Source organism: Tenrec ecaudatus, chromosome X (assembly GCF_050624435.1).
Source record: "Tenrec ecaudatus isolate mTenEca1 chromosome X, mTenEca1.hap1, whole genome shotgun sequence".
In the NCBI taxonomy this organism is placed as follows: Eukaryota; Metazoa; Chordata; class Mammalia; order Afrosoricida; family Tenrecidae; genus Tenrec; species Tenrec ecaudatus.
The window spans coordinates 58,263,900-58,278,372 of record NC_134548.1 but is presented as its reverse complement, the minus strand read 5'-3'; the positions used below and the strand labels follow the sequence as shown (position 1 = coordinate 58,278,372).

At 36.1% G+C, this 14,473-nt stretch overlaps 1 protein-coding gene across 13 annotated transcripts in view; it reads left to right on the top strand.

Annotated features, from left to right (window-relative positions):
- Positions 1-14,473, top strand: part of HUWE1 (HECT, UBA and WWE domain containing E3 ubiquitin protein ligase 1) — a 146,466-nt gene that overhangs the window by 50,866 nt on the left and 81,127 nt on the right. For 6 of the 13 annotated variants that reach the window (XM_075538663.1, XM_075538664.1, XM_075538670.1 and 3 more), the window contains 12 exons: positions 251-372; positions 636-786; positions 916-1,043; positions 1,625-1,768; positions 1,954-2,059; positions 5,379-5,507; positions 6,320-6,421; positions 6,748-6,828; positions 8,451-8,557; positions 8,799-8,976; positions 9,812-9,903; positions 10,467-10,678. In XM_075538663.1, the coding sequence (XP_075394778.1) occupies positions 251-372; positions 636-786; positions 916-1,043; positions 1,625-1,768; positions 1,954-2,059; positions 5,379-5,507; positions 6,320-6,421; positions 6,748-6,828; positions 8,451-8,557; positions 8,799-8,976; positions 9,812-9,903; positions 10,467-10,678 (1,552 nt within the window). The remainder of the gene's footprint in view (positions 1-250; positions 373-635; positions 787-915; positions 1,044-1,624; positions 1,769-1,953; positions 2,060-5,378; positions 5,508-6,319; positions 6,422-6,747; positions 6,829-8,450; positions 8,558-8,798; positions 8,977-9,811; positions 9,904-10,466; positions 10,679-14,473) is intronic. The other 7 variants (XM_075538675.1, XM_075538671.1, XM_075538674.1 and 4 more) reach the window with 3 other exon arrangements.

Sequence of the window (14,473 nt, the reverse complement as noted above, 5' to 3'; positions counted from 1 at the left end):
TTGATCCATTGCCGTCAAAGGGGCAGTATCTCCCAATTTGGGAAAAACTGTTAAAGACCGTCAATATTGTTAATAGGGAAATCTCTGAACTTGTTGATTTCTTCGACTCATCACCAGAATTCATTAAATCTTATTAAATCTAGTGACTTTGTTCTACAATGCTGGTTAGTAGGGAATTCTTCCCCAGAACCAGTAGGTACCAAAAGGGTTGTCATGGGCAGTGGCTTGACCACTGCCTTCTTGCTTAAAGTGTTTGTTTCTCCTTTTGCAGTTTATTCCAATGCCTTGCAGGAGTCAGCAAACAGTATCTTGTACAACGGGTTGATAGAGGAGTTGGTAGATGTCCTTCAAATAACAGATAAGCAACTTATGGTAGGTATCTATTAATTATCTGTAAATCAGGATTTGGGGGAGGGCATATTTATTTAATTTTTCCTTAAGGGAAGCCCAGCACCTTTTTAATATTTAATTTCAAGTATTAAGTTCAAAAATTAACATTGTTAGACTTTCAAAGTTATACTCAGTAGTTGACCTTTACCACTCCCACGCAATTACCAATAAAATGACTTAAAATTATTTTAGTCTTAGCCACTCTACTTATTGTTTGACACCTTGAATATTTACTGTTTTCATAGGAGATTAAAGCTGCTTCATTACGAACATTAACATCAATTGTCCACCTGGAGAGAACTCCCAAACTCAGCAGTATTATTGACTGTACTGGAACTGCTTCCTACCATGGATTTTTACCTGTACTTGTACGAAACTGTATCCAGGCCATGATTGGTAAATTTTGATGGTGGTTATTGGCAGAAGTGGGCATCGATTTTCTTTTTTTTTCTGTTTTATGCCTTTAACATCCTATTAATATCAAATTTTGAGCTTGTGCTTTCTCTCTGCCAACTTCCCTTGCAGATCCTTCCATGGATCCATACCCTCACCAGTTTGCTACAGCTCTCTTCTCTTTTTTATACCATCTAGCCAGCTATGATGCTGGTGGTGAAGCCTTAGTGTCCTGTGGGATGATGGAAGCCTTATTAAAGGTACTCTACTTGGTTTCTTGTTTGTTTATCTATTTATGTATTTGTGGGGAAATCAATTGACAGAGACTGTAGGATTGCAAGTTTGGATTAGTTCCCCAGGAACGGGTATCATAAGAAAGGTTATCAACAAGTTATATTTAATTGGTCTACTATTGCCTTACAGTTCGATCACTAATAACTTTTAGGAATTGTTACCTCCATTACTACGAATTAGTTTCTAGTTAATTCATTGTTATATCCTGTCATAACTTTGATCACGACCCTGGGGAAAATACAGAGAGCTTCCTAAAGTTCTTGGAGAAATGGACTAATAAGATAATTGATTGTCTCCATGAACATTTCAAGTTTGTGATACAATGCAGGGAACTGCACACCAACTTTTAGGTCCCTAAATATTTAAATGATTTAATGCTGCGGAAGAGATGGCACCTCTAACTGAGCAAGTTGAGTTTCTGAAGTGATGGAACTATCATTTACTAAGAATAATTGCCAAACACATGTTCTTTATACAGTGCTTCCTAAGGCCCCACAGCTTGTGTCTCTTCATTTGATTGTTTTTTGCTCTTCCCCCTCTCTGACAGGTCATAAAGTTTCTTGGCGATGAACAGGACCAGATAACATTTGTTACCAGAGCTGTTAGAGTGGTTGACCTCATCACCAACCTGGACATGGCAGCTTTTCAATCCCATAGTGGACTTTCTATTTTCATTTATAGACTTGAGGTAGTAGTATACACAAAAAGTACATTACATATACTTTATACCCACCGGGAGCCTAAGCATTATCCCATGAACCCTAAAGGGACATCTAGAAACCAATTCTGTAATCTATCTGGGTTTTTCTTCCATTACAACATTTTAATACATAGAATATATGCAAGATTTTCTCATTACCTTTTGCTTGGTTTTAGCATGAAGTAGATTTGTGCCGAAAAGAATGTCCATTTGTGATCAAGCCAAAGATCCAGAGGCCTAGTACTATACAAGAAGGAGAAGAAATGGAAACTGATATGGATGGTAACGAACAGTTGTTGTCATTTGTGTGTTTGTTCTGTGTGTTTGTTTGTTGTGTGTTTGTCGGCATGAATTGAGTTTTTACTGTTACCGTGACTCAGTTTGTGTTTCATAAAATTTTAAATGCACTGAAACATTTTCAACAGCAGCATCAAAATATTTTTCTAAATAAATGATTTCCAATTGTGTGTGCTAACGTGCATAAAGATATTTAGAAAAGGAAGTTTCGAATTGTTGAGGAATAGATGGAAGGTAAAGGTCATAGAACATCAGTATTTTATCAATTCAAAATTTTTGCTTCAGAACCTTATTCCCATTAAAATGTAAATTCTACTAGATACTATATTGTGGATGTAATAAGTGCTTGCTATAGAACTATTGAAAAACAGTTGCTTCAGTTAGTTTGTAAGTGCCTAGGATATCTTTTTTAAAATATTTTTTTATAATCAATCTGATCCTGATTTAAAGTGTTCTAGAAAGTAACTGGTAAGAAATGATTATCTCATTATAGCAGATTGTGTAAAACTATTTTATTCAGGTGTGTAAAGTAGTAGTATGAGCCCCAGTTAGCACTGGGCTGCTAACTGCAGGCTCAAAACTACCAGTTGTTCTGAGAGAAAATTGAGGTTTTTCTGTTCCTGTAAAGAGTTAGTCTCAGAGTCCCACAGGGTCAATTTTGCCCGATCCTATGCAGTCCCTATGAATTGGAATCATCTTGATGGCAATGAATAGTTAAGTGTTATCAAGTCTGTTATGAGTTATATTGGTCCGATAGTGCTCAGACCTATACCATCCTCACAAATTATTGTTTTAGAGCCTATTTTTGCAGCCCCTGTGCCAATCTTAGCTCCTTGAGGGACTTCCTCTTTTTTGTTGTCCATCTATTTTGCCAAGCATAATGTCCTTTTGTCATATTTGCTTCCAGCAAGCACATTCCATTCTATCTGTATTTCTTCAAAGGTAGATTTGTTGGTTCTTTTGGCATTCCATGGTACTTTCAGTATTGTTTCCTAGCACCACAATTCTCATGAATCGACTCTTCGGTTTTCCTTATTCAGTGTGCAACTTTCACATACAATTGAAAATGCCATAGCTTGGAACGGGCACACTTCTCAGAGTTGGTAAATGTCCTTGGCCATTAGTACTTTAAAGAGGTGTAACAGATTGATCCAGTGCAATGTATCAGCAAATGAATGTCCCGAGGGCTTTACTACATTCTCATTATTATGATCTTCTCTATTTTAAGAAGGCAATGTTTTTCTCAGTCATATTTTGAATGCCATCTAACCTGAGGGGTGGTTACAATGTTTTGCTATTAGGAAGTTTTCTTTATCTCATAGTGTTCTAGGTTTTCAGTGGCCAATTTTTCAGAAATGTACAGCCTATTCCTCTTCGTAGTCTGGAAGCTCAGCGAAAATTTGTTCACTTTGGGTGTACCTACCCTGCTGGTATTTAAAATACCAGTTAATTAGCTTCCAGCATTACATCAACACACAACTGCTTGTTTGTGGTTTCTTGAAGGCCTTTTAATCCATAGTATAAAACTTTTTAAGTATGCATATACTTTTTTTATTAAGGAAGTTGAGATCATACATACTGTTTGAATTACACAATCTTTCATATGAGTTTGTTTTATATTCCTTGTTTAATGTTTCTTATATCTATGTTACCATCTGATGGCTAGCCCTGGGTACCATCTACGTATTACTACCAGTAATGTGTGAATTTAACTATTTAAAAAGATTTCTAGTTTGGTGGACAAGAAATAGTATATTATTTTATGATTGTTTCATAATTTTTTCATTTTTATTGAGACTATATAGAGCATACAGGAATTCAATTTTTACATATATAATTCACTGGCATTGATCACATTCACATTGTATAAACATTCATACCGTTTCCAGTTTAGTCCTCTGTTAACTCACTGCCCGAATTTTCTATCTTTAATCTTTTTGTCTATTTAATCCAATTTATATAATTTTTTAAAAACATAAGCTTAAGGTTGACTTTCTTTACTACTTAAATTGTTTGGTTTTAAGACTTTAGTGTATAGTTTTACTTAGCACCTTAATGATTATATGAAGTTAATAGTTTCAGGGATTCACCTAACCTTTCAAGCTCCAGACAATCCCAGTCTATGATACTTGGAAATTATATTCTATGTTTTTCCATTTTAATAGGGATTCTTCTATGAAACTTTTGATGATAAATTTTCAGGACTATTAGCTGAGTGCTTATGACCAAAAACTCAAAACCAAACATGGCTACTGAGTCAATGCTGACTCATAGTGACCCTGTAGGACAGAGTAGAATTGCCCCCTGAGAGTTTCCAAGACTAACTGTTTACAGAAGCAGAGCCTGATTTTTCACCTTCAGAGGAAGGGGCTGGTTTGTTTGAACAGCTGAGTTTGTGAATCATAGCACAAGATCAGTATCATAATTCTCCATTTAAAAAAATCATTTTATTGGGGACTCGTACAATTTTTTATCACAATCCATACATGCATTCATTGTGTCAAGCACATTTGTACATTTGTTGCTATCATCATTCTTAAAACATTTACTTTCTACTTGAGCCCTTAATATCGACTCCTCATTTCCCCCCCTCCTTCCCCAGTCCCCACTCCCTCGTGAACCCTTGATTTTTCATAAATTATTATTTTTTCATATCTTGCACTGTCCGACATCTCCCTTCACCCACTTTTCTGTTGTCCACCCCCCAGAGAGGAGGTTAAATGTATATCCTTCTAATCAGTTCCCCCTTTCTACCCTACATTCCCTCTACCCTCCCAGTATCGCCACTCTCACCACTGGTCCTGAAGGGGTCATCTGATCTGGATTCCCTGTATTTCCAGTTGCTATCTGTACCAAGGTACATCCTCTGGTATAGCCAGATTGGTACGGTAGAATTGGGATCATGATAGTGGAGGAGATAAACAAGCGGCCATCTAGCTCAGAAGGAACAAGGCCCACATGGAAGAAGCACAACAGCCTGTATGACCACGAGGTGTCGAAGGTATCAGGTGTCAGACATCAAAGAACAAAAAATCATATCACTGTAAATGAGGGTGAGTGCAGAGTGGGAACCCAAAGCCCTTCTGTAAGCAGCTGGACACCCCCTTACTGAAAGGTTGCAGGAAGGAGATGAGCCAGTCAGGGTGCAGGGTAGCAACGATGAAACATACCACTTTCCTCTCCTCCGTGTTTATGTCATCCAATTCACCTTCATGGAAACAATTTCCCCAAGCAAAACATCTTGGGTTTTCTTTCTTTGTACCATTTTTTCTCACTAATTACTTTATTACATTTTGTACTTCAGTTGGAGATGTAACTATGGAAAGCAGTCCAGGCTCATCTATTTCTGTGGAGAACCGTTTGGATATTGAATTAAGAGCATGCAGTTCTGGCAGTACCACTAACTTCGCCTCTGGCCCTGGCCCCCGCCCGGGTATGTATACATGTTGAAAACCTTCTTTTTTTTTTCATTGAGTTATAGTTGTGATGAAAAGAGCTTTGGGAGAGGGGTAAGTGTAAGTGGTACATGTAGAAGTTAGCTTTCTGTGACTCATTGTGTTCAGTTGTCTATTTTTAACATATCTTTTTCAAGTTATTTACATATTTACTTTTTTCACTTTTAATATTAACTTTAATTATATATTTATATAATCCTTAGTGATTTATTTTTTCCCAAAAATCACAACTTAGTCATGTATTCTTTTCAGTATACATAGCCCTTCATTAGAATGTCTGCTAGATTTGTCAGAGCACACAAGGACAAGCAAAACATATTCCTACTGAGTAATCCTTTATTAAACCACAATATGAAGTTATTCTCAATAGCTCTTTCACTGTTTCTTTTCCTCTGGTGATCCTACTTGTATTCTTAGATTAATACTATGTCAAAATGTCAATTTCAGCATCAAGGAACTGATTTTGTGATCCTATAAATATTAGCCTTCGGAATCCCTCAAAATATCCCAATAACATACTATCTCCCTTGAATTGAATTGTCCAAGCAGATCTCCACCAGAAGACCATCCCTCACCCCCCTCCCTTTTATTTTTTTCTGAGACTAAAAGAAGTGTATTGCTGAGAACTTGTTTGCAGTCATCTAGTGATTGCAGAGACATTTTGAGGGATAAGCTATATATACCCGAGGTTCAATACTTACTGCCTTATTCTTGCCTTTAAAAAAATGTGCTTAGTTCACTGCAGTGTCTTAAATGCAATGTGATTCTCTTATGTTTCTTTTATTATTAGGAGTCCAGTGTATCCCACAACGAGCAGCACTTCTCAAGTCAATGTTGAATTTCCTTAAGAAGGCCATTCAAGACCCTGCTTTTTCAGATGGCATACGTCATGGTATTGGACTCTGGAAACCCTTCCTTTTTTAATCCTTTTGACAGGATCAAGTTCGTGGTCATATGAAGACCATCCCACCCAAACGTTTTTTTTAAATGCACACATAACATGCCCATTTTGAATAGCTTCTATTTGTTTAGTGTTTTGTAGGTGTTAGGGCTGATTAACTTTGTAATTTGACTTTATTCCTTGGGACATAAATAATACAGGAGGGTGTACAAAAAGGAACTATTATTTTGGAATAAAAATAGACTACTAATGTGTAGTATGTATGGCTTTACCTCATAGTCGTCTCTGATCATATTTTCCTTGGTTGTTTTTTTTAGTGATGGATGGCTCTTTGCCTACCTCCCTGAAACACATCATTAGCAATGCAGAATACTACGGCCCATCACTTTTCCTTTTAGGTAAGTGGATGTAATACATGTTTATATCAAGCTGAGACAAGCTGGCAGGGATTGCTGTATGTGTTATATCGTTGGAGAATTTTTATTTTCATGTTGTCCATTGTGTAATTCATGTATCTTCCTTACTGGTAATAGGGAAAGGTCAGTTTGGCTTCAAATATTAATTTTCGATTATCAATTACTCTTTGTATAAGTGTTGCCTTGTAGTAGGGAAAATGAAGATAAAAAATAAAAATGGAATTAAACGATAATGAATATGAGGTGGTGGGATAAAAGGTTAATGATGTCAGGGGGACCAGATAGAAAAAGAATGTTTGGAAACTTGGGTGTGGTAACAAAGGCACACTTCTGCTGGACATAATTTAACTATAGAATGCTTTGATATGTATTAATTCCAATTAATAACTTGTGCTGTTTAATAAGAAACCTATTTTTACTTACGTGGTTCCATTGTTAACATGTTATGAGCTATCCAATCGGAAGTGTTCCCTTTCTCATGAATGAATGTCATAACTACAAAATGTAGTATAGAAAAGTGTTGACCTATAGAAAATATTATAGGTATTTGTTGAGTGCCTTAGATATTTATGGGAAATGGCCTAGGTACATAAGCTTCTAGAATTTTTCCAATTCTTTGTAGAAATCCAGTGGAGAAGTATGTATGGAAATAGGTGAAGGTTCTTGATGGCACAGTAGGATAAACACAGACTGCTAAATGACAAATTGGTGGATTCAACTCACCAGTCACTTGATAGAAGAAAGTTGGGGCAGCCTGCTTTTTATAAACATTTAAAACCTTCAAAATTCTATGGAGCTGTACTGTCTGTCCTATAAGGGTTGCTGTGTGTTATGATATACTCAGTGATATAATATACTGAGTTTAGAGGTTTGGAAATGGGAACTTGTAGTGGCATTTTTTTTTCTGGGACAGTTTTGGTTACTACAAGTTACATATTCATACACCCCTAATCCCTTACGGAAAGAGTTTATAATACATATTGTGACCTTGTTAAATTCACATTTGTTTGCAGTTTCATTAATTCTTTTGGATATTCTACACAGCCTTGTAATTTGCAAATGCTATTTCTTTCCTTATATCTTTAGAATGTGATTTCTTTATTTCCTCTTAATACATTTAACAAAGATTTTCTAGTACATTGCTGAATAGATACGGTGTGAGAGTATGCCTCTTCTGTGTTGCTGAACTTTAAAAGAAAAACATTCAGTGTGGTCAGTGTTACTAGTCGCTGATGGTTCAGACCACCAACTTTATGCTAGGCTTTATAAGATGTAACTTCTAAGGTACAAGTAGTATAGCTATAGTATATACATACATGTATGTATTGTGTAGTAAGTTACATAATACATATTTAATGAAATACTGTGCAGTTACTAAAATGTTGGTAGTAAATTACATAATACAACCATAAATTACAATATAACCACTTATATAGAAATAGGCTCATGAAAAAACGAATAGTCTTTATTAAGCACAAGTATATTGATTTTTGTAGATTGAGTATATTGTTTGTTGTTGCAGTTTTTATTTTTTTTAAGCCTGTTGGGAATTGCTTTTAATGCTTTCAGAAATTTCTCAGTGTCTTCTTTTTTTTCTTTTTTAGCTACTGAAGTGGTAACTGTGTTTGTGTTTCAAGAACCATCACTGCTTTCTTCACTCCAAGATAATGGACTAACAGATGTCATGTTGAATGCACTGCTCATTAAAGATGTGAGTTCTTTTTGCTCTCTGTAAAGAATGCTCTGTGTGACTACATTCCCACACAAACTATAGAGCAAGGAGTCTTATGCTGTAAAATCCTGTCTTTAGTATACGCTATTGAATAATCATATTGAATATGATTTTTGGAGATGCAAGTTAAATCTTCTGTGTCTGTGTAGCCAAATTTCTATTAGCGTGGTACACCTGAATTATTTTCAATACCTTAAAGTTGACTTTCTTTTGTCTTTAGGTTCCTGCTACGCGTGAGGTCCTTGGTTCCCTTCCAAATGTATTCAGTGCACTCTGCTTAAATGCACGAGGTCTTCAATCCTTTGTGCAATGTCAACCTTTTGAACGTCTCTTCAAAGTTCTTCTGTCTCCAGATTACCTCCCAGCCATGCGTAGGAGGAGGAGTTCTGATCCCCTTGGTAAATCATCAGGATTTATATTTTTCATATTTGTTTTACTTTATAATTGATTCACTCTCGTAAGAAACGATTTCATGACAAATCATTAAAAAGGTGGTCCTACTCTGTCCTATAGGGTTGCTGGGTCTGCAATGAATTGATGGCACCAAGTTTGTTTTATTTTTTTGGTTTATTAGTTAGAAGATCAGATTCTGTATAGTTTTCATGTTTCAAAAATGTACTTCTAGGTCACAAATAAAGCATTCTAGCACTGTCATTTTTTACCAAGGCAGCTAGAAAATTGATTTGTAAACACCCTCCGACCTTTTTATTTAACATACCATATCTACTGAGCTGATCCAAGTACATTTACGCTGTGTAAGACTAGTTCAAACCTTGACAACAGAAATTTTCTTGATCTAATGCAATACAAATGGCTGTTTTTAAATAATGCTGCTTATACTCTCTCCCAGAGTTACCACTGATTTTTCAAGAGGAGAGTGTCAAGGTGAATTACTCAAGATAGCTTTGCACTAGAAAATCATAGCATCCCACTCTGTTTCTACCTTCTGTCACCACATATAAGAACTCAAGTTTATTGAAGTTTTTTTTATTGGCACATGATCCACATATCATACAGTTTAATAGTTCAATCATATCAAAAGAGTTGTACAATCATTACTGCAATCCGTTTTAGGTTACTTTCTTCTTTCTTTCTTTTTTTAATTAATATTTTTATTGGGACTCATACAACTCTTATCGCAATCCATACATACATCAATTGAGCAAAGCTCCCTTATACATTTATTGCCCTTGAAGTGTTTTTTTTCTTAAAGTTCATTTTTTTTTCCTTTAGGGGATACAGCATCAAACTTGGGGAGTGCTGTTGATGAGCTTATGAGACATCAGCCTACTCTCAAAACAGATGCAACTACTGCGATTATCAAGGTGAGTCAATAATAAGTTTGTATCTATCAATTAGAAAGCAGTGTAAAGGAAATCTTTAACAAAAGGTTTGAACTAGTGGTGATCATTTGAATTTTAGGATTCTGCCTACATAGGCAATCATTGGGTTGCTTCATTTCTTGTCCTTGTCTTGGGTTTCATCATCTTTAAATAAAAAAAATCATGTCACATTGGTGCAAGTCTCAGAAAGACACTTGTGTTCCTTTAGGAATATGTCATCTTTCACTCTCTTCCCTGTAAAGAGTCCCTGCATTTAATGTAAACATATCTGATGTATTGCTTTTTATATGTGTTAAAGGGTACATGAAGCTTAACTTTTAATTTTTAAATCCACATTACCATTCTGATCTTTGTTTCCTAATTTATCTTAATTTTTCTTTCACATATATTGGTTCTGCCAGGTACCTTTTAGGGATATTGAATCTAGTATGAGTTACTGATTCTTTGCAAATTAGAACATGTATATAACTTAGCAAATATACAACTGATAGTAATCTGGGGGAAAACAGTTCTTGATTGCTAATCTTATTTCCTATACCTTTCAGTTACTTGAAGAAATCTGTAATCTTGGAAGAGACCCTAAATACATATGTCAGAAGCCATCAATTCAGAAAGCAGATGGAACTGCCACTGCTCCTCCTCCGAGGTCTAATCATGCTGCAGAAGAAGCTTCTAGCGAGGATGAGGAAGAAGAGGAAGTCCAGGCCATGCAGAGCTTTAATTCTAACCAGCAAAATGAAACTGAGCCTAATCAGCAGTAAGTGTTCAAGACAGGTTGTTCTTTAGCCTTGTGATCTGGTCAGGTCATGTTTCACCTGAATCTTACTTTCATTTTGACTTGTAAAAAGTTTTTTTTAATGGATTATTTTAAGGTGTTTCTTTGCTCATTTAAAAAATTTAGTCTTTCTCTCTGACAACTGTGTGTATGCTTTGGTATTTTAAAAAGCCATTTTTCTTAAAATCTATTCATGAGTGCAGCTACTATGGAAGACGGTTTGGCAATTCCTCCAAAAGTTAGACATAGAATCAGCATATGACTTAGCAATTCTATTCCTAGTCAGATTCCATACTCGATATTCTATGTCCACACAATGGAATATTATTCAACCATAGGGAGAAATGAAGTTCCTATGTGTACTTAAACATGGATAAACATCTTGCTGAGTGTAAGAACTCAGACCCAGAAGGACAAATAGTCTGTTATCCCACTCACAGAAGTCCTGGCAGAGCTGTAGGTTCACTGTTAGGCTGCTAACCTCCAGGTAGTTTTTAAAAATCCAACAGCCACTCTGCTCTAGGCTTTTTTGAGCCTCACAATTGTTGCTATTTTGGAGCCCTTTGTTATAGTCATTGTGTCTATCTCTTTAAGGTTAACTTCCTCCTTTTTACTGGCCTTTTACTTTACTATGATGCCTTTTCCAGAGATTTGTCTCTTGATAATATTTCCAAATTACATGAGACAAAGTCTTGATGTCCTCACTTCTAAGTAGCTTCCTAGCTAGCTATCCTTTTTCCAAGATGTGTTTCTTCTGGCAGTTCATGGATAATTCAGCATTTTTCACTAACACTATCATTCTATGTCATCGTTTCTGTCTTATTCATTGTTCAGCTCTCATTGTCCAGGTTTAATCAAAGCTTCCAAACTAAGAATAACTATGTAAAAGGAATAGGTTATCTACCTCTGAGGAATTCGCCACTGAAAATTAGAATAATGATGATGAGAGTGTCAGAGATCAGCCCCCTCAGTTTTGAGGGTACGCAAAATATTGTGGATGCACTGAAAGTATAAATGAGGAAGAATTGCCTTCTCAAAGTGGAGTTGACTATAATGAGAGGGATGGATTACCACCTCGGGGGCGTTCATTTGCTGATGGTACATGACCCAAAGTGAGGTGAATCGGCTGAAAACATCAATTAGTAATTGGAACGTTAAATGTACAAAGTTTTAAAAAGTGAAATAGAATACATAAAAGTCAGCATTCTAGCTATTAAGTGAGCATTAAGAGACTGGAATAGCCATTTTGAATTAGAAAATTTTACTTTACTTGGAATGAAACAGGAGGACTAACATTGCATTCATTGTCAAACAGGACATTTCAAAATCTATCATCTCAAAGTACAAGAATGTCTGATTGAAATACATCTATTCCTGTGCAAAATCAAGACTATTAATAAATTTTATGTACCAATCACAATAGCTGGTGATGAGGAAGTTTAATTCTAATAGCTTCAGCCTGAAATTGATCAAACAATTTTTCAGGTTGGAGCTGAAGAAAATGAAAAGTCCATGAGATCCAAAACAGGATCTTAAGTATAATCTGCTTAATTTCAAGAAGACCCCCAAAACAGATTTGAAACATAAAACACTAATATTAGTAGACCTGATGAGCTGTGGGGAGGACATCAATAACATCATAAAAGAAGCAAAAAGGTTATCAAAAATTCAGTAAAGAGAGAAAGATCATTGTGCATGTCACAAGAGACTCTGAAACTTGCTCTTATTGGTAGAATGCTAAAGTACCTAAAAGAAACAGTGTAGAATGTTTCAGAAGACAGCTTGAGAAGACTACCTGAAGTAAAATATGTGTAAAGACCTAGATTTAGAAAACCACAAAGGAAAATACAGCATATCTTAAACTGAAAAAAAAACCTAAAAAATACAATCTTCAAATTGCAATATTGAAAGATTCTTTGGGCAAAAATATTGAACAACGCAGGAAGCATCTAAAGAAAATGAGAAAGAATACACAAGGTCCCTCTACCTAACAACTAATCAACAGTTAACCATTGCAAGAGGTAGCATATGAGCAAAACCAATGGTGCTGAAAGATAAGTTGAAGCCAAACAAAATATTAGCCAAAAATAAAGCGCCAGGAATTGATGGAATACCAATTGAAATGTTTCAACATGCTGATGGAAATTTGGAAGACACCTACTTGGCCAATGACCGAAACATCTACATTTGTACCTATTTCAATTCATTGTGACCCAATATCATTTATAGCACATGCAAGTAAAAGTTTGCTCAAGATCATCCAACTATCCATCAATTATTGTAGCAGTGTGTTGACAGCTGCCAGACGTCCAGGTCAGCTACAGAAGAGGAGCTAGGCCTCAAACCAGATGACTCAAAGTCGAGAATACCAGAAATATGTTTACTTGTGTTTTATTGACGATGCTAAGGCATTCAGTGTTGGGACCATAAAAACTATCGATAATTTTGAGATGAATGGGAATGCCAGAGCACTATGTTGTGATAGTGTGCAAACTGTGGATCAAGAGCTAGTTTAAAATTTGGAAAGGTGTACATTATGTTGTATCCTCCCACCATAATTATTCAACCTGCATGCTGAACAAATGATCAGAGGAACAGAATTATATGAGGAATGCTCTATTAGTATTAGAAGGAAAGCTTATTAACAATCTGATAAACAACAGACCTTTCCTTGCTGAAAGTTAAGACTTAATGGGTTACAGCCTTCAATAGGTAAAGAAGACCCAAATTCTCACAACTATACTAACAGGTAACATGATAAAAGTTTGAAGTTGTCAAGGATTTCATGTTGCTTACATCCAAAGTCAATGCTCATGGAAGCAGCAGTCAGGGATTAGATGATGCATTGCACTAGATTACTCTGCTGCTCCAGGCCTCTTATATGTTGAAAAGCAAAGAAGTTAATCTTGAGGATTTAGGTGCACCTGATCCAAGCCAAGGTAGTTGCCTCGTGCATATGAAAGTTGGACATTTAGATACGGTGTGCGGAGGGATCACTCCTTGGAGAAGGACTTCATGCTTGGTAACATTGCAGGGCAGCAAAAAAGGGAACTTTCTAAAGATGGATTGACATTGTCGCTGCATCCTTGGAATCTTACGTAACAATCACTATGAGAGTACTGAATAGTCTTTAATTGTGTTGTACATTATCGCTATTAGTTGGAATTGATTAGAGTGCACTTAGCAGTAACAGCTTTTGTTAGTGTATGAGGTGATTGAAACATCTTTGCCCTTTTATGTTGTGGTCTTGGATCTTCATCAATTGGTGCTTCAAGTCCTCTTTCAGTAAACAAGCAACATTTTTCTCATAGTATGTGCTTTCAGCCAGTAGTCCTCTGACATTGACAGTGACATCCATTTTTACAAGTTCTCTTCTGATTAGGCTTGAGTTTCTGGCAAGTTCCCTGTCCATAGACCCCAGCCTTTTTCTTTCTTTTTTTGGCTTAACATTACGAAATTTTACTTGCTTGTGATATTGATCCTACTTCTTTTGTTAGATGTCATGGAGTTAGCTTCAGCTAATACCTACCATATGTGCAGTGAGCCTGGTGTTATTGTAGGACAGTTAGTTGGCTTGTTACCTGAAGGTTATTGGTTCAGTCCTACCAACAGCGCTAGGAGAAAGAGCAGGCTGTCTGCTCCCAAGGAGTTATAGCTTTGGAAATGTTATGGGGTCACTATGAATCAAAGTCAACTCAACGGCAGTGAGTTGTTTTTTTTTTTTATGTACAACAGAATGAAACACCAGTCCTGCATCAGCCTCACAGATCATTATTT